Source organism: Physeter macrocephalus, chromosome 18, assembly GCF_002837175.3.
Source record: "Physeter macrocephalus isolate SW-GA chromosome 18, ASM283717v5, whole genome shotgun sequence".
Classification (NCBI taxonomy): domain Eukaryota; kingdom Metazoa; phylum Chordata; class Mammalia; order Artiodactyla; family Physeteridae; genus Physeter; species Physeter macrocephalus.
The window spans coordinates 71,484,730-71,507,430 of NC_041231.1; the positions used below are offsets into that span (position 1 = coordinate 71,484,730).

Consider the following 22,701-nt stretch of genomic DNA (forward strand, 5'->3'; position numbering starts at 1 on the left):
GCATGTGGGATCTTCCCGGACCAGGGCACGAACCCGTGTCCCCTGCATCGGCAGGTGGACCCTCAACCACTGCGCCACCAGGGAAGCCTGGTACTGCTTTTTTAAAGTCAAACCTACTCTTGGATGGCAGAAGTCTACTAGAGATCCAAAAGCCTAAAATGATATGAAAACTTGAATATCAGTCCTGCAATACTACTTGAAATGGTTCAGAGGTCCAAATGGCTGTTAGAACCTCATACAACATTTAAAATCAAACTACAGCAGTGATTTCAACCATCAATGGCATTTTATTTTGGAAGTTCTATGTATTCCATAGATATTAACTTCCTTTCTCTCACCGCCCCCTCCCTAAAACAATCAGAAAGATAAAAAAAAAATATATAAAAAAATATATAAAATCTCTTACCTAGTTTCTCTAAAGTCTTAGGTTAAAAAACTTAAGTGGTGCTTCTCCTTTATGAGGATACTGCTTTTTAAGGAGAATTCATAGTCTTTCCATATGCTCACTATAGATTTCTACTCCTTCCTGGGGAAAAAGTGGTCAGTGCTTCTGCTTTTTAATAAATTCATTTCTCGATTATTACACATTATCATTCCCCACTTGACACATTCTTAGAAACTTGATTGTTGGATGCATTTTTCACTTGGCAAAAATTCAATGTGGCTTTGCGTGGGATGTCTAAGTGTCGGAAACAGCAGGGTTGATGTTCTGGTTTTGAGAGGGACAATATAGAGAGAGATGCATACAATCCCTGGAAGAACAAAAGCAAGAGACTGAAATAGGGGGTGCACACAGTTAAGAAGGCTGATAGACACTACTTGGTTTTGAATTCTATGGCTGTCAGCCACCAAAGACTGCAGTGTAGCCCAGAATATAAATTTCTGCAAGAAGAGGCTGGTTAGGCAATGCAAAATGACAGAGTTGGCTTCATTTCGTTCCAAGTGTATAGAGCAGATACACACAAGAAGGAGCAGTATGGGTCATTTGCAGTGAGCAGTAACCTGTGAACAATCACGCATGGGCATTTCTGCAAATGCTCTGTCAACACAGGCACTGGGGAAGAGAAAAGAAGCATCCTATTAAAATACACTTCCATCTCTAACTCACCCAAGACCCCAGGCCTTCTCAGCGCCTCAGATTTGCAAGATCAAAATGCAGTTTAGAGTTACGTGTCATTCTAGGTCATCTGGAAACTGGTTCACTGGGGCCATCTCAGAAGACCTGGGTGTGCCCAAGAGCGCAGCAAGTCTACCCAGAAGGGTATGCCTTAATGATCTTCACATCGTCCACAGGACGGTCCTGGGAGTTTGTTTCCACCATTCCTACTCGATTCACCATTCCTATACCCTGGCACACACGGCCAAAAATGGTGTGTTTGCCGTCAAGCCACTGGGTGGGAGCCAGGGTCACAAAGAACTGGCTGCCGTTGGTGTCTGGCCCGGCATTGGCCATTGCGAGAATTCCAGCCCCTGGCGGGAAAAAGGAAGAGAGGAAAGAGTATGAATAACCCCCATAGCTCCAGCCTGGATCTGCAACACCAGCCTAGGGATAAAAAGAAGCCAGACCAACCACCCAACCAGACAACCTTCCCCTCAGGGCAGGCTCTCTGCCCTTGCACAAGGGCTAACAACTGCACTACCCGATGGCCTCATCTTCCTTGTCTTCACCTACTCCCTAGCCTCTATCCATGATGATCCCTGCTAAGCTCTGGACCATGTTCTCAATTCCCCTCAAAAATTCAGGAAGGTCTCCTGCTTCTTTGAGGAAGCTTATAACAGCAACATTCAACAAGTAGTTAGAATCAAGATCACTCAGATCAGCACTCTGAATCGCTCAGTACTCTTGAGGCCGCTTTCTCTAATCTGCCAGAGCTCTTTGTGGCTCTGCAGCTGGGCAGCTACATGGCACCAGGCCACGGTGTCAGGCATTCACCTTGAATCACAGCCAAAAGAGTGAGCTTTTAAAATCCACTCCCTCTTCCTACCCAGTCCAGACAGGTCATATACCTACCTGTGAATTTCAAGTCTGGATGAAGTTCATCTTCAAACTGCTTGCCATAGATAGATGCACCACCTCGACCTGCCAGTTAGAAGACAGGAAACCAATCAGTCCGCATTCTACCTCACACCAAGAACTACGGTCCAGGGTCAAATGACTTTTGGAGTACAGGAAAGGAAAATCAGTGACCACGCCTAGCACCGTGCTAAGTACACCGCAACTACACAGCCCAGCAGCAGAATCAAGCACTGGCACAGCATATTCAAATCACTGGTTTCATTTAGGTAAGACGTTTCTTTTCAAAATAACACTGAGTGCTTTTTTCCTGCTTATGAAAGTAATACATTTTCACTGTCAAAATGTAGAAAACATAGATCATTATCAAAGGAACATTAAAGTCCCCTGTAATCTAACCATCTACAAATAACCACCATTCATGGTTTGATGTGTTAAGAGGTTTCCTAATTTTTTACATTTTTATGGGTACTTTAGACAGGAGTACTCCAAGCCCTAACCCTATGCCCATCACAGACATTGCTAATCAATCAGCATTCTTCCCTGCTGAGCTTAGACTGGCCTCTGAAGCCTTACCAACCCAGAAATCCAGGCAGCCATTTTTAATGGATCAGAGATGGCATAAGAATTGAAACCTATTTGTCATCCTTAACTTAGATGAAGGAAAATAAAATTCATTTAAGTCAAAGATAACTAGCTTAAGGAGAAACAAGGACAGTGCTGAGTGGCAATGTGGCAGAAAAGAATAATATTACAGTAGGGAGAATTCATTGGGAAGAGAAGCAGTATGCTGTAAGGAGAATATGAAGAAACATGGCATTGGGAATGATTTGCTAGCAACATCACAGGTTATTTATATATCCACAAGAGTCCATACCCTTGCTGTTCTGGGCACCCAGGTTTTGTTGTTAGAGAAAAATGATATGTTAAATAAGATTTTACCATAGGAAAAAATGTCCTAATAGGAGATAACTCTCTTAATCAATTATTTAGTCAACCATAGGTCTTGTTGAACTACTTTGGTTTCTCCAAGTTGACCAGTCAAGACAAAACAGCCTGAAACAAAGTGAACAGCAGATTTATCAGCTTACTCTGCTTGCCTGGCAGCCAGGAAACAGGCCAGAGGCAAGGAGCTCACTTCCTTTTACAGCCTGCTGTGAAAGTAGCATGTTAAAGCACCATGTCCACCCCCAGAGGCCCCTGGGCCCTGCTAAGGTGTTTCCATGGTAAAAATCCTTTGCTGAGTCTTTTAGGATGCTCCACCACAGGGAGCCTGTCACAGCCCCCGGTTCAGGAAGAAAACACTGTTCTCATGCAAAGAGGAATGGGGGTGAATGTTAACAGAGTTGGGGAAACCTCCCACCTGGCCCAGGCTACCCATGCTTCTGGAAAATTACTAAACTACCAAACTATGTAAAAATTCATTCCAAAAATTCCAACATGCCAGTATACCTCCAAACAGCAATTATATAACCAGTATGTTCCCTCTGACTACAGAGTCAAGGTTCCTGCTTGAGCTTGGGGTGGGGGTTGGTTAGTAGAAGTGCTAGGGCTGAAGATGAGAGAGGAGAAAGAGGGCTATGGGGACAAACTAAGGTCAAGCCCTACCTCCAGGGCTTGAATGAGCATGATGAGGATGAAGTTCAGCAGTGCACTGTCTGTCCGCAGGCTGAGCCTTGGAAGTGTGATCTCTGCAAGCCAAGGACTGCCAGAACCTCAGGGCCCCACTCTCAAGGAACTGAAACCGTATGAATGGCACCACAAACAGGATAGGCCAGTCAAGAGTCACAGATAAAGCCTGGGGGTTTAAGCAATCAGAAGGAGATGAGAGGAAAGGGCATGGAAGTCCCACTTCACTCACTAGGCATAGTTTGACCAAATGCAAGTAGTTTGGGCCTCGAAGGCACCATTTAATCATAATATGTTATCCTTTCATAACCTAATTCAACTCAGTAGGGTTTGCAGCAAATTGTCATTAAGACAAATAATTCCAATCAAAACATTCCTTTGGGCATGCGGAATAGTGGAGAAATGGACAGGGAGTGATTAAAGAGTTCTGCGGTGCAGAGCAGGCAACAGATATCAATGATCACATATAAAGCCAAAAATTAGGAAGCTCTGTGGTAAAAACGTGCTGTGTGCCTCTTCTAGTACAGATACAAGGGAGACAGGCACAGGCCTGTTTTCCAAACTCTGTGCCCTCAAAATTCTTCTGCCCGCTCCTTTAAACATTTATTCAATGTATTTAATATTTCAGACATAAAAAGATACAAAGAATAATACGACAAACAACTGTGCAGCCTCCCCTCAAGAAATAAAGTGTGGCCAATCCAGTCAAAGACCCCAGGCACACACACCCTGTTTCCCTACCCCAACTCTACTACTCCTCCAAGAGCTAACAACTGCTGTGAAGGATCTCATTTTCCTCTCAGGTCACCACTACTCTTTCTGACCAGGAGTTTGTCATTTCCGTGCATTTTCTTTTCTACTACATATTGTATGCACCCCTAAACAAATGTACTGTTGTTTGCATGTTTTTAGGTTTATATAAATGGTATTATACTCTACATATTCTTCTGCAGTTAGCTTTTTTTGGGTCACCACTGTAAGTGATATTCATCCATTTTGTTCCATGCAGCTCTCTGTAGCATTCGTTCCACTGAATGATTACAACACAATCTTTTCTCACGGTGATGGATAGTTAGGATCTTTCCAATGTTTTTGCTATCATAAACCATGCTGCAATAACCATTCTTATACTGTCTCCCAAACACAAGTGCAGGAGCTCTCAGGGACTATACCTCATGGGGGATATGCAGGCTCATATCAGCATTTCACTATTACTAGATTTCCCCAACTATCTTGCCAGAAGTGGCCCCAATGTGCGCCCCGCCTACAGTGTTCTCACCCTCACCCTTACTGCTCGAGGTCTTTTTGCCAGGCTTTTTCTAACGTTTGTCGGTCTGAAAGGTGTCAGATCTCTTGTGGTGTTTTAAACTGCGTTTCCCTGAAGCTGTGCGTAATTTCCTGTTTACTGGCTATTTAGCTTCCCTCCTCTGTCAACAGCCACATTTCTACCGAGTGGTTTCACATTTTAAAATTTATATATATTTTATTAGTAGGATTATTCTAGATACTAATCCTTTGTCAGTTAATGCTTTTGCAAATACTTTTTTCCAGTTTACTTTTTTCACTCTTTTTTTTTTTTTTTTTTTTTTTTTTATTGTGGTACGCGGGACTTTCACTGTTGTGACCTCTCCCGTTGCGGAGCACAGGCTCCGGACGCGCAGGCTCAGCGGCCATGGCTCACGGGCCCAGCCGCTCCGCGGCATGTGGGATCTTCACGAACCGGGGCACGAACCCGCGTCGCCTGCCGATGCAGGGAACCCGGGTTCGTGCGTGCCACCAGGGAAGCCCATGCACTGCTTTTTACCAGATGTTAAGAGTATAGGGAAAAACGGGCCCAGCCGCTCCGCGGCATGTGGGATCTTCCCGGACCGGGGCACGAATCCGTGTCCCCTGCATCGGCAGGCGGACTCTCAACCACTGCGCCACCAGGGAAGCCCCTTTTTTCACTCTTTTAATGGGATCTTCTCATGCAAAGAATTTTTTGCAGTTGAAATTCGTTAATCTTTTTCTTTATGATCCGTGCTTTCTGTTTCTTTAAAAAACAAAAACAAAAAACCTGCCTTATCCCCAAGACTGCTCTGATGTGCTTCTTCCTTCTCCTGCTCACTGACTGTAGAAACCTCTCAAGATGAACTAGAGTGGCATCTAAGACATGGAGAGTGGTCTCTTACACAAAGATTACCATACTTGGTGCTACCTGTGCCTACCACTCCCATGCCACAGCTGATGGAATCACAGATTAATATCCAGCCCTAAAGCAGCCACAGGTCAGCCAGTTAGCCATTAGGAGGCCCACGTGAAAGCTCTGCCTGGAGCATTCGACACAAGAAGGCAACTAACCAAACCAATCAAAGCCTCTCTTCCAGCAAGAGAGCCTCTAACAGATACCGCAGATGTCCTCTGAGCATTTCCAACCCCTTCTCCATGGCCTGCCTCAACCTCAGAGACAAAAAAGGCAGGTGCTGACCAGTCCCGTTTGCAGCTAGGGGTAGCCAGATGACCCAGTTCTGACTTACTGACATAAACAGAAGCCACTGAGTAGAGCTTCTAGGAAAGCTATAGCTTTCCTTATTAAAAAAGGACAACACACTCCTGTCTTTCACCCATAGCTCTTTCCTCATCTTCCTTCTTTGAAAGCAGAGGTGATGTCAGGAGCAGCAGCAGCCACCTGGCAACCATAAGACAAGTTTGAGATCAAAGGCCAACACACTGAGAATGGTGGAGTGGAAGGACACAGCAAGCCTGGGTCCCTGACAACTCTGCTGGGCAGATGAACCAATGCCTGCAACTGCTTACCTCCAGACATTTTGTTATATGAGAAAAACAAAAGCTCTCTTTGTTTAAGCCTCTGTGGTTGAGTTTTCTGTTACTTGCAGCCAGAAGCACCCCAAATTGATACAATCACTTTGTTAGTAACAGTAGGAGCGGGGAACTGACTAGTGGAGCTACTATCGGATTACCAGGGCAAATGCCAGATACCAGATCTAACACAGCAAGCAATACTACAGTCCTCCAAGAAGATTTAGCTCTTAAGATAGAGTCCTCTCTTCCTCACTTGTCTTTGGGGTCAGAGAGATCTGGATTTCGGTTCCCACTCCACCACTTACTAGCTGTGTAACCTTAAGCAATATATGTACCCTCTCTAAGCCCCAGTTTCCTTGTCCAAAAAATAGGAACAGTAGTAGTACTTATGTCTCATAGGACTGTTATGAGAATTAAATAAGACAATGCATGGAAACCATGTAGTATATAACATGAAGCAAACACAGTAGTATCAGTGATGATGAGCCTCCTTTAACTGAGATAATCTGAGCATTTTCTGTGAGAGACGACTGTAGGTTGTGACCAACAGTCCACCTTGGGAGGCAGTCTGCCCAAGTTTACGCCAGTTCCTCTGTCTTCAAACCTCCACCATTCCCCCTCTGCTCCCTGCTCTTTGTGGATAACTTTGCTTCTTATTTCACTGAGAAAAAGGAAGAGAACTTTCACATGTTCTCATCACCAAATCCACCTTCCTTCCTACATCTCTATCCGTTTACCTTGCTTCATCCATTATTAATACACTGTAGAAATAAATTGTTCAAATGACTATCCCACCACCACATACTAATCAATCCCATTCACCTTTAAGGAACTTTGCAGCTACAATTTTCCCTTCTGTATCAGTTTTTCTCTCTGGCAGATCATTCCTATCAGCATAAAAACATGGTATTACTATTTCACATTTTGGAAAAACGACGACAACACTGTCTTCCAAGTATCTCCCCATTTCTCTGCATCAATTTCCAGAAAAACCCCATCCCACTTCTCCAGCCTCTTGAACGCTCTCCATTCAGATGTCTGCCCTCACCACTTCCCTGAAACTGCTCTTGTCAAGGTCATCAGTACCACCATGTTGTCATTAAATCCACTGGTCAATCCTCAGGCCTCACCCTGCCTGATCCAATAGCAGCATCGGACAGTTGATGTCACCTTTCTTGAAATCCCACCTTACTGGCAGCTCTTCATTTTCCTCTACTGGCTCCTTCTCCACTTCCCTCTCCTTTCACAGATGTTAGACCTGCACTGATATGTGAAGACTTCTCCTTCCAACACTTGCTCCCTCCCCCCTTTACCTTTCACAAGTGTTATCCCATTAAATCTCTTGAATTTCTCACTCTGCCTTGGCATGTGCTTCCCAGAGGACCAGAACAAACAGAACCCCTATCACCATAGTGCAAACTATAAGCTTCAGCTTTGACAACAATGAAAGCTTCTAATTCATCTCCCTGCTTCCGGCCTTGCCTCCTACTTTCCACACCAGTCTATTCTGCATGTGGAAGTCAGGGGATCCTTTTAAAACAAGTCTCATCATGGCAGTCCTCTGCTCAAAATCCTCCAGTGACATTTCATCACACTTCAGACAAAGTCCAAAGTCTTCATCACAACTTTCAAGACTTTCCATGATCTGGTTCTCTGATACCTCCTGCCACTCTCCCCCTCACTCACCTGCTCCAGCCACAGTGACCTCTGTGCTGTTTCTTGCAGAGCACACTCTGGTTCTAAGACATCTGACTGCCGTTCCCTCTGGATTGTCCTTGTCCCCGACATTCTCATGGTTCATTACTTTATTTTATCCAGAGCTCTGCTCAAATGCCTTCTTATCAGAGAGGTCTTCCCTAATCACTCTATCCAAAGTAGCACCTCCCTCACTATCCCAGTGGTTCTCAACCAGGGGTGACTCTGCCCCCTGGGGACACTGAACAATGCGTGGAGACATTTTTAGCTGTCACACTGAGGACTTCTACATCTAGGGAGAAGAGGTCAGGGATGCAGCTAAACATTCTACAATACACAGGACGGCCCCCACGACAAAGAATTATCCAGCTTAAAATGTCAGTACTGCCAAGGCTGAGAATCCCTGCTCTATCCCCTTGGACATCATTTTTTCCATATCGTTTGTCATGCACAACCTGACGGTGTATTACGTACTTATTTGTTCACTGTCTCTCCCACCAGAATGAGAGCTCCATGAGGGCTTTCTTATTCATTATTGTATCCCCAGCTCTTAGAATAATGCCTGGAGTCCAACAGACATTTGTTAAATGTATTAACAACCAAAATAAATAATAAACACACAAACGTTTTTGAGCTCCTATTTTGTGTTAAACCTGTGCTAACCATTTTATAAACATCTGCTCGTTTACTACTCACAACAACCCTCATGAGGTACATATAACCACACTCCCCATTTATATATAAGAAGGCTCAGCCAGGTCACGTAAGTTGGCTAACGTAACACTTAGTAAGTGTTCATGTGAAGCCAAGATTCAACCCCAAGCGCAGCGGGCTCCACGACCCTCTGTTCACCCCCACACTACACCACTTTGCCATTTATCACGGCTGGATTAAATGTCCTCACACATTTTTCTTATCAAGAGTCCCATATGGTCCCCAAATGATGCTAATTCAAATCTGAACTCCCGTCTGGGAGTCTCCATGAACTGGCTCGATCTTAACCCCCATGCTGTCTCCTACTACTCTGTGCACTCTGCCCCAAACTGCTCCTCCCTTACTCTCCCCTAAGCATGCAGTTCGGGGGTCTTAGAAATCACATTTTATGCATCTGTCCTGGGCGTGGAGAGGTGGCTGGGTCACGTCACAGAGCCAGTCCAGCATGAGACGCGACACCTGGGGTGGTGGGTTCTCCTTCACACCCTACATGTGTGTCACTTGTGCCTCCATTCTGTATTCACTCTTCTTCCTAAATCTATCAATAAAATGCCCTTCCCTGTCCTCTCAAAAGTTAAAATTCTACATTTCCTTCAAGGCCCACCTCAAAATATTACTCCATCCCATTCTAACCCCATTCCACTGTACTTCTTCTCTCATTATGAATTATTCCAACAAATGTTCTATACATAATCCATAGCATACCACCATGCATTTGCATATTTATCATATTATTACTTTCTAGTTGTTTCTTATAATGAATACACTGTCTTCTTGGCAGGGCAGGGTTCTCTGCAAGGAAGAGAAAAATGCCTTGGCTTCTAATGCTTAAATACTCCTCATAGGCCTTAGAATAGTACAGGATACCCCACAGACTCTTAGCAAATATTCATCAAATGAATGAAACTAACAAGAGCTTGCTGTTCAACATGTTAAATTTCAGGTGTTCCTGGAGCTACTAAGAGGTGAGATGAAATCAGAGAGAGGGTGACACACAGCATAATCAGCATGTAATTAATCACTGTAATCACGGCAGCTGGTGAGCACTGTGAGGCTAAGTGCAGAGCTGGAAACGTGAAAGGAAGAGCTTGATAGGATGCCATGTCTTACAGGGAGAGGAGAAAGAGAAGAAGTTAGTAGAAAACAGGGAAAAGACATTCAGAGGGCTAAGAGAAGAGCCAGCATAGAGTTACTACAATAAAGGAAATTTAAAAGAAGAAAAATGGTTTAAAATGAAGCAGGAGGTCAAAGTCAAAGACATCGGCATTGAGAAAACATCTGGCAAAGGTGTATCAGAAAGACCCTGGAGGACTTCCCTGGTGGCACAGTGGTTAAGAATCCGCCTGCCAATGCAGGGGACACGGGTTCGATCCCTGGTCTGGGAAGATCCCACATGCCGCGGAGCAACTAAGCCCGTGCGTCACAACTACTGAGCCTGTGCTCTAGAGCCCGCGAGCCACAACTACTGAGCCGATGTGCCACAACTACTGAAGCCCTCGCGCCTAGAGCCTGTGCTCCACAACAAGAGAAGCCACCACAATGAGAAACCCACACACCACAACGAAGAGTAGCCCCTGCTCGCCACAACTAGAAAAGCCCGCACGCAGCAACGAAGACCCAATGCAGCCCAAAATAAATTAATTAATTAAAAAAAAATTAAAAAAGAAAGACCATGGAAAGTATAGTTCCAGAGGAGCCGGACTGAGGGACAGAAAGGATACATCGGGGATAGAAAAGCTACATCAACCTGCTGAAGAGCCCAGAATGCCACATGCTGGTCACCTGAGACGTTCAGCAAAAATTATGTTACCTAGTCGGCCAGCAGTCCATACTAGTGACCCAGGAGGGCCTAACTCCTGTTTGCCTTCCACCATAAGCCTGCCAACAGGCTTAGCTCAACCACTCACTATACTTGAGGCTGGACGCAATTATTTGGAAATCTTTTGAGTGATTCAATTTCATTAAAATTACATCATGGAAATGTGACATTATGAAGGATTGCGAACTAATTTCAGAAATACAGGGAAGCTCTGACAAGAGCACTCACATCTGAGTCACTTCCAGTTCTTGTACACTAATCAAGAACTCTCAGTTCACTGGTGTTATGAATTAAAATTTTATCTCATAACAAGAAAGAGAAAGAAGACAGGAAAGAAGTACAACAAAGTGTTGATGGGACATTTGCAGATAAAGAAAGTGGACTGAAGCAGAATTAGACTCAGCCTTCCCCAATAACTGATGAAGCAAACACAAAAAATTCAATTTCTTTCAAAGCCAAAAATTCATCAGCAACAACCAAATAAGAAAAGGGAGACAAACTTATTCCAAAGATTCTGAAGAGTCAGTCAGGGAAAGAAATAAGAGATTCTTCTGCTTGCACTCCTGAAAAGTAGTAATCAGGAAAGGAGGAGTGTCACCCAGAGAATTCTCACAAATACCCTCCAATTTTGAGAAGCCAACAAGGCGAGTGGGTGAACAGCCCTGAAGAAGTTAAGGAGAAGCCCTTGAAGACAGAAGCTCACACACCACAGGCGCTCAGGAGTGGCAGGTCAGGGTAATAGCAATGACCACCTTAGTTAGGTGGAGGAACACAGGACCATGACAGGGATCAGGACATGCTACTCCAAAATAAGGCACCCTGGCATAATGAGTATTTCAAGTTGAAGGAATGTGAGAAACAGCAGGTGCAGGAAGGACTTTCTGACATTCCTCTGAAGTGGGTCATAAGACTCTCAAGTGAGAGGTCCCCTCCGTATACTTGGAGGAAAGGAACATCGCTACTTTCATGCAAGAGGGGCACTCAAGAGGAATCTGAACGAACAAGCCTTGCTAAGTCTCCCCTAGTTTACTACACTGAGCTTATACTCATACCCCTTTTGTCCGCTCACATTTTCCCACAACTTTCCACTCTTTATCAAACCTAGCCTAAAAATGCTCAAGGTAACCCCTTCTTCAGGTCTTCATTTCCCTATAAAGGAAATGTCATGCAGAACTTATATTAAATAAATTTGTATGCTTTTCTCTCGCTAATATGTCTTCTGTTATAGAAACCCAGCTGAAAACGAAAAAAGGTATGAGGCCTCTTCTTCCTCTGCTACAGCTGTACTCAGGGGCTACCCAGGGCCTGGGGTGGGGGTAGAGGGACACCACCAGCATGGAGTCTGGGAAGACAGAACAGAAGTCAGCCCTCCCACAGGGGCTCACTCAGCATGAGCTGAGCTGGTGTTCTCTCCCACACCCTCAGCAGGCTAGAATAAAATGGAAAGAAAGCAACCTAGCATTTGGGATGGGGAAGATGACTGGTCCCACAAAGGTAGGGAGAGTGACAAAGAGAATCCACTTACACTGTACCCAAGCAAATAAAAGGTAAGGTCAATGCAGGTTCCGACGTTAAGCGTGGATTTGACAACAAGAAATGGCATGGAGACTTCGCAAACATACATAACAAATGGAAGGAGAGAAAGAAGGGAGAAAATATAATCCAAGAAGCGCTTCTCCATGGTTGTCTCAGCTACAGATGCTTCAACAAAAAGAAGTAGGGCTTCCCTGGTGGCGCAGTGGTTGAGAGTCCGCCTGCAGATGCAGGGGATACAGGTTCGTGCCCCGGTCCGGGAAGATCCCACATGCCGCAGAGTGGCTGGGCCCGTGAGCCATGGCCGCTGAGCCTGTGCTCCGCAACGGGAGAAAAAAAAAAAAAAAAGAATCCAAGAAAACAAGAGCTCAAAGAAAAAATAACAAATCAACAGAATAAGGTGAAAAGACTGCAGAGCTGAGGAAACAGACTGAGAGCCAGATGACACCAAGACAGCTCTAATAAATAAATTAGAGCAGTAAAGAACAGAATAGACAGGGCTCAAAACTGAATAAGGTACAGAGTAAAGGTCTGAGATTATTTCAGTGGATGCAGGAAAAAACAGAAAAACATCATCTCACTTACTCAGGAGAAATGTGACAGATATGGAAGGCAAAGGCAATGAAATAAAGAATAACTAGTTTCCTGAAACAGAAAATGCAGTAAGTGTAACAGAGAAAATATTCAGAAATACAAATAAAAAAATTTCCCTGAACTGAAGGAAGGAGTAAATCTGGCCTCAGTATTCTCCAAAGCCATGTTCAAAACCAGAAGGCAAGGGAGCAGAATTGTCTAAAAAGATCTGAGAGAATTAGTCTGGCCCAAGAATAGTAAATAAGCCATGATCTTTTTCAACTATAAGCGTAACTGGCAGAAATTCTCAAACATGATTGAGTTTGAAAATATAACACCCTCCAGCCCTTACAATAAAAACCACTCAACAATAAATTCTGCCTTCTACCACTTGTGAATAGAAAAGCCTAGTGGTGAGCACTGAACCCTCTGAAATGTAGAACCCACACTGTAACTGAGAGACTCACGGGTGCAGAATGGAAAATGCTGTAAACTCTGATAAGGAAAAATAAAACTAACAACAAAAAAGCGGGAGCAAGGGAGGGAGGACAGGTGTGAGATAATAGAAAAAAAGATATATCTATATATACATATATATATAGATATACATATATATAGACATATATAGATACCTGCTCCTGGTTCCTGGCACAGAGCCTCTAAAACCCTTGTAAATTCCTAAGTGGTAAGAACACTAGGAGCATCTCTTGTTCTAATATTTGGTCTTTGACCCTATCCCTGACACAGGGCTCCTGAAACCCTTATAAATTCCTAAGTGATTAGAGCACTAGGACCATCTTTTGTTCTAGTGAGGTGACTCTGGGTGGAATCCTGGATGGGGGCTGGTCACCAGAAAGACCAAGTCATGATTAGAAGCTTGGAATTTTCAGTGCCTGCCCCACCCCCTTCTCCAGAGAGGGAAGGAGGGGAGAAAAGCTAGAAATGGAGCTAATAATTGATCATGCCTACATAAGAAAACCTCCATAAAATCCCAATAGAACAGGGTTTATAGAGTTTCAAAGCAGACGAACACATCCACCCTGGGAGGGTGATGCACCCCAACTCCATGGGGACAGAATTTCCCATTCTCAGCACCTTCCCAGACCTCACCTGAAGCATCTCTGTTCATCTGTATCCCTTACAATATCCTTTAATAAACTGGTAAATGTAAGTAAACACTTAGGTTTCCCTGAGTTCTCTGACCCGCTCTAGCAAATTAATCAAACACAGCTGGTGTCACAGGGAACTGCCTGTTGTGGGGAAAAAATTCCATACATTTGGTGACCAGAAGTGTCGGTGAAGTGTTCTGTGCGAGCATATAAAAGTAAAGGAAAAACCCAGGAGGGAAGAACTGAGTTTGTCCCAACACAGGAAGCAAGTAAAACTAAGTTTTTCCTAAACAATAGGAATGGGTAGAAATTTAAGTACTAATTGCCTCATCTTTCATAGCAGGAAGTCAATTTTTCTGTTAAGTATATACAAAATTAAATAAAATACTTTTTGTTTTAAAAACAATAGCATGCATGACATAGCCTATTCTCTTGAAATTATTTCCATCTAGCTAGTTATCCATCCTTTTAACTAGGTATCTGAAATGAAAGATGTCTAGAATAATGGCCGCCAAAAGTTAACGTTCATCATTTCTGAGAGGTGGGACATTGGGGGAATAGCTAACGGTGGTTAGGAATCTTTAGGAGCTAAACTTATGAATGATTTTTTTTTTCTTTTCTTTTCTTTTTTGGCCACGCCACGCATCTTGCGGGATCTTAGCTCCCCAACCAGGGAGTCCTAACCACTGGACCACCAGGAAATTCCCTCTATTTTTTTTTTTTTTTTGCGGTACTCGGGCCTCTCACCGCTGTAGCCTCTCCCGTTGCGGAGCACAGGCTCCGGACGCGCAGGCTCAGCGGCCATGGCCCACGGGCCCAGCCGCCCCGCGGCACGTGGGATATGCCCGGACCGGGGCACGAACCCGCGTCCCCTGCATCGGCAGGCGGACTCTCAACCACTGCGCCACCAGGGAAGCCCGGAAATTCCCCCTTATGAGTGATTTTTTCGTTCTTTTTTCTACTTTCCTCTATATTCTATATTTTGAAATGTGTCCATATATATTGAAAAAATAGAATGCCTCTTTGTCATAAAGGATAAATAAAGGACAACTGAGAATGACAAGGAAGAAAAAGACTGAGGGGGCTTCCCTGGTGGCGCAGTGGTTGAGAGTCCGCCTGCCGATGCAGGGGACACGGGTTCGTGCCCCGGTCCGGGAGGATCCCGCGTGCCGCGGAGCGGCTGGGCCCGTGGGCCATGGCCGCTGACCCTGCACGTCCGGAGCCTGTGCTCCGCAGTGGGAGAGGCCACAGTGGTGAGAGAGGCCCGCGTACCGCAAAGAAAAAAAAAAAAAAGAAAGAAAAAACTGCCACAAAGAGAACCAAGCTTATTTAAAGGCAAAAGAACAGGAATAGGAATTAGCAGACAGAAAATGCAGACTGGGAATCAAGGGCCCTTGAAACTTATAAATGTTGGCATCTACCAATTTCACTAATAAATCCCAACTAAATCATGATAACTCCCAAATTCATACCTCCATCCCAGACCTTTCCATGAACTCCACACTCATATTCCATTAATCAACATTTCCACCAGAAGATCTGACAAACATTTCAAACGTAGTGTGTCCAGAACCAAAACCAAATTTTTGATGTTCCCCCTCCAAACATGCTCCTCTCTCTGCCTTCACATTTCACTGAACTCCAGTTAAAACCCTTGAAGTCATCCTTGACCATCTCTTTCTCTCACATGCCTGTCCTTCCCAGCTTCCAACCTCAGCAAATCCCACTGGCTCCATTTCTATCAAAACATAACCTGAATCCAGTCACTTCTCACCACCGTCTCTACTATTAGGCTAGTCCAACCACATATATCTAGACTGGATGACTACAGCAGCTTTCTAACTGGTTCCCAGCTCTCACTCTTGCCCCACATCATCTATTCTCCAAGAGCAGTCAGAGTGATCTTTTTTTTTTTTGGCTGTGCCACACAGCATGTGGGATCTTAGTTCCCTGACGACCAGCGATCGAACCTGTGCCCCCTGCAGTGGAAGCACAGACCCCTAACCACTGGACCGCCAGGGAATTCCCAGAGTAATCTTTTTAAAGAATAAGTCAGATCATGTCACTCCTTTGCTCAAAACCTTCTAATGGCTTCCACCTTATTCAGAATAAAACCCAAAGTCTCTACTATGCCCTACAACGTCCTACATGATCTCCTATGTAGCTCCTGCCTCACAGTCTCTGGGTCTACTCTTCCCTCCATGGGAATGTTCTTCTCTCAGTCACAAGGTTTATTCCTGCACTTCCTTCAGATCTCTGTTCCAATCACATCTTTCAGACAGGACTTCCCTGACCTTTCTACTAAAATCCCATCCCCACATCCTTTTCCTGCTTTATTGAGAGCAGGAAGTTTTGTTTTTTTCTCTAGGCACAGCCATATCCCAGAGCTCAGAAAAATATATGACACAAGGCAGGTGCTCAGTATTTGTTAAATGAATGAATCAATCTAAGAACCCACTATTTTCTTTTCCTCAAAACACTGCAAATGTCCTTCTTTACTCCTGATTATCCAGACTACTCTATGCATTACTATAATTCAGGCAAACATTATTTGCTCTTAGTAAGCAATACACGGAAGTTATGAGAAACTTTATAAAGTCCGGGAGTAAAGATTGGTTTCTGGCCAATTCCACTTGTGTGTGTTTGGGGAAGGGGGTGTGCTAGCAAGGGCAGAAGTAGTCACCAGAATCAACTAACCCAGTCCCTGGTATGTGGAAGAGAGCCCTGGCTACCTTCTACCCAGTTATAACAGGATGAGGCTTCAGAAACTAACGTTGACTTAATTGTACCTGTCCCTGTTGGGTCACCTCCCTGGATCATAAAGTCTTTGATGATTCTGTGGAATTTGGTGCCATTGTAGTAACCTCGACGAGCCAATTCAGCAAAGTTCTTACAAGTCTTTGGAGCATGCTTCCAGTACAGCTCCAGCACGATGATCCCCATGCTGCAGGGGGAGAGGACAGTAGAGCTCCAGTCAAGAACAAGGTCACAGCAGACAGAAACATTATGGGAACTGCTCCATGACTCTTCCTTTTCAAGCTTATAAATCATGAAATTATGATAAATATCAGATTTCATGCTCAGCAAAGGAAAACAACACAATGCAAATAACATAAACACAGATACCTCCTTTGAGTAAAACATGCAGGGGCTTCTGGTACTTCTTTTAAGCAAAATACCCATGGACAACTAAAAATTCTAACACCTTGTATACAAGAAATCACTGATCATTGAAAACCAATATAACCAACCCCTGAATTAGGAGAAAAAAATCTTACACTTAATTTGTAATTTTTTTAAGCTGGACATTAAAAAATTGGGAATTCAAATTTATTTATACATACATAAGTTTCTGGGTAGGGGTGGAAAGTGGGTAAATGGGAGACAGGAAGGTTTTCAGTGAATATCTTTTTTAAGCTTTTGTATTTTTGAGCTATGTAAATTACTACCTATTCATTAAAAAATTTAATGGGAAAAAAAAAGGTACAGTTTGTGTGTATTTAGGAAGGGTACAACAAAGGCAAAATCTGATTACTTCAAAGCTTTATACCTGCCCAATGTGATGAGTGCTTTTCCCCTTGAAGTAGTGCTAAGGAAAAGGAAGAAGTAAGACTTAGGACAGGTGCCTTCCCCTCCATTTCATCACTCACCTAGACTTTAAGCTCCAAGAATGTGTGAACTGAGTCAACTCTGTATAGCCTGAATACCCAGTGCCAAGCACAGTGTAAGCACTCTATTAATAAATGTACTATGTGCTAGAACATAGCTTTCTAAAAGCCTTTCTACTGGCAATTCATCCTTCACACTCTTAACATTCAACACAGATTAACAACTACTCTGTGCAAGATACAGTTCTAAGTGCTTTTCCTCTCACAGAGCAACATTCTGGTGGATATTTGTAAAATACAGGGAATAACTTTTTGGAATGGCAATCAGAAAACACCTATACAAATTTGAAATGTGCATACCTTTTTTTTGTTTGTTTTGTTTTGGTTTTTTTTGTGTTACCCGGGCCTCTCACTGTTGTGGCCTCTTCCGCCGCGGAGCACAGGCTCCGGACGCGCAGGCCCAGCGGCCATGGCCTACGGGCCCAGCTGCTCCGCGGCATGTGGGATCCTCCCGGACCGGGGCACGAACCCGTGTCCCCTGCATCGGCAGGCGGACTCTCAACAACTGCGCCACCAGGGAAGCCCCCAAGAAACTATTAACGGTGTTTTTACAGAGAGGAGTGGCTTTCACTTCTTATTCTATACACTTCTACAACTACTTGGATTTAAATTTTGATTTATGTTGTAATTAAAAAAAACTAACAGGTGAGTTCAGAAATAACATACTTTCAAGTTGAGGCCAGAAAAAGTAGAATTTTCTCATTAAGAAGGTGGGGAAGGGCTTCCCTGGTGGTGCAGTGGTTGAGAGTCCGCCTGCCGATGCACGGGACACGAGTTCGTGTCCCGGTCCGGGGTACGGGAAGATCCCACATGCCGCGGAGCGGCTAGGCCCGTGAGCCATGGCCGCTGAGCCTGCGCGTCCGGAGCCTGTGCTCCGCAACGGGAGAGGCCACAACAGTGAGAGGCCCGCGTACAGCAAAAAAAAAAAAAAAAAAAAAAAGAAGGTGGGGAAAATGGCCAAGGGGCAAGAGCAGCATCTAAGAGAACTGTGCTCTGATGGAAAAGCAGCATGGGCAAGAATAGAAAGATGGAAAGACGACAGCTGGACCTTGGCTGCTGATGTGAGAACAGCAGATGTAGGGAGAGACGTAGGGAAAGGCCAGGATGAAGGTCAGACTACAAAATTTCAATTTTATACTGTTGTAGTAGTAAGAAGTTACTTAAGGTTATTTGTCCTACTTTGGAAAGATCACTTTTAACTTTTTCCAAGGAGGCAATGGAATGAATGGGGCTAAAGAACCTAGCACGTGAGGCAGACAGACCAGGCTCCAAATGAGGTTCCCCTACTTACTAGCTACATGGGTTTAATCAAGCCATTTCCTCTGCAAATTTTGACATTTCTCCTGCTAAAACTGGAGAGAAGCTGGAATTGTACCTACATGATCTGAGTTGCTAAGAGGATTAAACTAAATGTGATGCTACACAACAGGGGCATGGCACTAGCTGTTTGTGCTCAATATTATCACTCTTTGAAAGGAGAGAATAAATGTGCTTCTTCCTGTGTTCTCCTAAAAATCTGTTTATACAACCGTGCTACTTAAACCTTAATATTTACAAATCTGTCTCCTTCACTATACTGTAAGCTTCTAAAGGCAAGGCTGTGTTTTATCCACCTCTGACCCTCAGATCCTACGTCCCCGGCCTGTAGATTCAATACGTTAGTTGAATGAAAGGATGAATGAACGGAGGGGTGAGAGGAAGGCAATCGAGTCTCTGTCGCTAAAGTCTCAGCGCGAGTCGGTCGGAGCTCGGACGCGGGCAGTGGCGGTCCCCACTCAGCCCTCAGGCTGCCCCCATGACCGCGGCTCCACGAGGAGGTCGGCCTCCCGAAGGAGTACGCCGGGAACCCAGCCCCGCGGCTAAGCCTGGGCTCCGCGTCGCCTACGCCAGCCCAGCCCCAGAGGCCGGACCCTCACCTGGTCTCCAAGTATACGTTGGGCGGCTGCCAGGAGTCTGGAGGGATCGCCGCCATAGCGAAGCTGGCGGAAACCTCCCGTAGCAATTGTTACTTCCGGCGATTCGCCTGGGACCCGATTCGCCGGGGACACGCCGCCGCTGCACACACTTCCGGTTCCTGCCATTCAACTCTAGCGATGCCAAAATTTGGGTGTTTGAGACGAGGAAGGGGAAGGACCCCCACCTCCAAGGACGAGAATCTGGGATGCAAGGCGAAAGCAAACTGTCCACAAGGACGGAGAAAAGTGCAAGCTCTATAAAAGGTGGCCTCCAAGTGGAGAGATGCCGCGCCACTCTCCGGACGCTCTGATTGGTTCTTTCAGGCGTGGAAGGCATGACCAGCCAGCAAATCTGCACTTCTATTGGCGTTAAATCTTAACCTTTCATTTGGAAGAATTCCCTAGTCCCACAATCTAAGGAGAGGAAGAGTGGAAGGGAATAGAGATGAGAGACGCCGGTAACTAACACTTGTAAGGCGCTGTATATTTACAGAGCACTTGAACATTATAATCTACTGCGCTAAACAATCATATAAAGTAGATGTTGTTATTCCCATTTTTCAGATGGTAAAACTGAGACTCAGCAGTTAAATGACTTATTTGTCCATAGCCATACAGCAAATCAGAGCTTCTAGACTCCAAAGGCAGAGTCTGGAGAGAGGGAAGAGGGAAGGACAGGGAAGAAAATGAGAGATAAGGAAAGAGAGAGACAGGAGAACGAAGATCAAATAGATCAGGGCTAGAGCAAGGCTTAGAGTGACTGTGGCTGGGGTGGATGATGCCCCAAGGTTGTTAGAGTTTGCTCAGGATCAAAGAGAAGCAAAGTAGAGGCAATGAGACGAGGTTTGGAGGGAGGACAAAAAAGAAATGGGGTAAATAAACATAGAGTAAATGCTTTGCACACCACTTAATAATGATGGCTAAATGAATGCTTACTTTGTGCCTGACATCCAGCTAAGGACTATTGTGTACTTTCACATTGTTAAAAATCAAACACAAATGGAGCCCAGACTTGGAAATTCCCTGAGCAGACAAATCAGTTTAGTCATACAAGTAAAACTTAATTTAGCTTATTCTGTAAAACAAGCAAAACTTAACTTGGGCCACTTCTTGTTAATGCCTCTGAAAATCATAAACGAAACTTAAACTTCCCCAAAATTAATGTGAGGTAAGTTTTAACCCATTCCCTATCACTAGGAAAACTCTTAATAGTATAACCAACTACTGTGAAGAATAAACAAACACTGCCTCCTCACTGTATAAGCTGCTTTATAAAAATATACCTTTGAGCCTCTTTCCATGTTCTGAGTGCCCCCAGTTTGCAAAGTGTGTGTGTGTGTGTGTGTGTGTGTGTGTGTGTGTGTGTGCAATAAACTTTTACTAACTACTATTCCAGTGATCCAGTGTTTTACTTCTGCTATTTCTGAACTTTTTTTTTTTTTTTTTTTTTTTTGGTACGCGGGCCTCTCACTGCTGTGGCCTCTCCCGTTGCCTGCCGATGCAGGGGACACGGGTTCGTGCCCCGGTCCGGGAAGATCCCACATGCTGCGGAGCGGCTGGGCCCGTGAGCCATGGCCGCTGTTCGATCCCTCGTCTGTGAAGATCCCACATGCCACAGAGCAACTAAGCCCACGTGCCACAACTACTGAAACCCCTGCGCCTAGAGCCCGTGCTCCACAACAAGAGAAACCACAGCAATGAGAAGCCCACGCACCGCAACGAAGAGTAGCCCCCTCTTGCCGCAACTAGAGAAAGCCCGTGTGCAGCAACGAAGACCCAACGCAGCCAAAAATTAAAAAAAAATTTTTTTAAACTGAGGTACAGTCAATTTACAATATTTTGTAAGTTTCAGGTGTATAACCTAGTGATTCACAATATTTAAACGTTTTACTCCATTTATAGTTATTATAAAATATTGGCTCTATTCCCTGTGCTATGCAATATATCCTTGTAGCTTATTTCTGAACTTTTGACAACACTTAATCTCCAAACCCACAGGAGGTAGATATCACTATTCCCTTTTCACTTTGAGAAAACTGAGGCTTACAGAGATTAAATAATTTGCTCAAAGTACCACAGCTGTGAGCCTGTGCTCTTGACCACAGTTCAATCCTAGTTTCCTTAATTGCCAAGCAGGAATAAGGGTATACAAGGTTGTAAAGGTCAAAGTAGACAGTGAGCTCCCTGAAAGAATAACTCTGCCTCCTTCATCTTTGTGCCCTCCTCGCAAAGGACTGAACATAGGATGCTCAGGTTTCATTGAATGACTAATGGACAGAAAATAACGTTTTAGACTGATGAGTGCTGTGCTAATGTAAGGTATAATTAATTTTACACTTCCTGCAGTTTTGTGTTATGACCCTTGAGCTGGATGGAAAAGTTTTCATTGGTCCTTTCTGTCTGTTATCTGAGTTTCCTTTCTTTGGACTTTATGTAGTTCCTTACTGTATATCTTGGGAGGCTTAGGGTACAATGAGGATGTATTGGGGCTTAACACAAGAATAAGACAGCGTCTTCCTGGCTCATTCCAAATCCTTCCTCAAGAGGCTCAGTATTTGTTGGCCTTTTTGTCCCCAAGAGAACATTAGGTGTCAGTGACTTCAGGACACAGTTGACAAAGAGGCGTGGATTCCTTTTTTAAATTCACTATTAAATTGTAGCTTGTATAATACTTCATTTATTCTGTATCTAAGCTTAATGTGTCTTCTGAATAAAAGTCCCTTATTAAAAACAAAATTATAAACTTTTACAGAAACATCATTTTTTGAGCTGGAAACCTGAAGAGCATCCTCTTTCTCTCTGCTCCCTATAAGTGACACATCAAGACGTGTCACTTCTTTTTTCCAAAGATCTCCAAATTGTATCCCCTCTTTCCCATTCCCACTGCTGTTTCAGACCTTTAACACCAGGATTATTTCAGAAGCCCCTTTGCTGGGTTCCCTGCCTTTTGGCTTCCCCCCACTAATACATCTTACACACAGCAGCCAAGACCCTCCTCCCAAAATACTACAAGATATTGCCATGAAGTATTAAATGGTTTCCCTTTGCCCATTAAAGTCCCAAATCACTTGGCCTGGGCTTGAAGGCCCTTCATCATTGACCACTCACTGACTTCTCCAGCCTGATTTCCTATTATTTTATTATCCAAGCCTTAAATGTGGCACCGGCATTCCCACTTCCAGACCTCTGC

General features: G+C 44.3%; 1 protein-coding gene across 1 annotated transcript; it reads right to left on the reverse strand.

Annotated features, from left to right (window-relative positions):
* Positions 1–267: 267 nt before the first annotated feature.
* Positions 268–19,677, reverse strand: PPIL1 (peptidylprolyl isomerase like 1). The gene is made up of 4 exons (XM_007105373.4): positions 19,473–19,677; positions 16,678–16,832; positions 2,012–2,080; positions 268–1,470 (listed from the first exon to the last, which is right to left on the reverse strand). The coding sequence occupies exons 1-4, from the start codon at positions 19,526–19,528 to the stop codon at positions 1,250–1,252; spliced, it is 501 nt and encodes a 166-aa protein (XP_007105435.1). The 5' UTR covers positions 19,529–19,677; the 3' UTR covers positions 268–1,249.
* Positions 19,678–22,701: the final 3,024 nt, after the last annotated feature.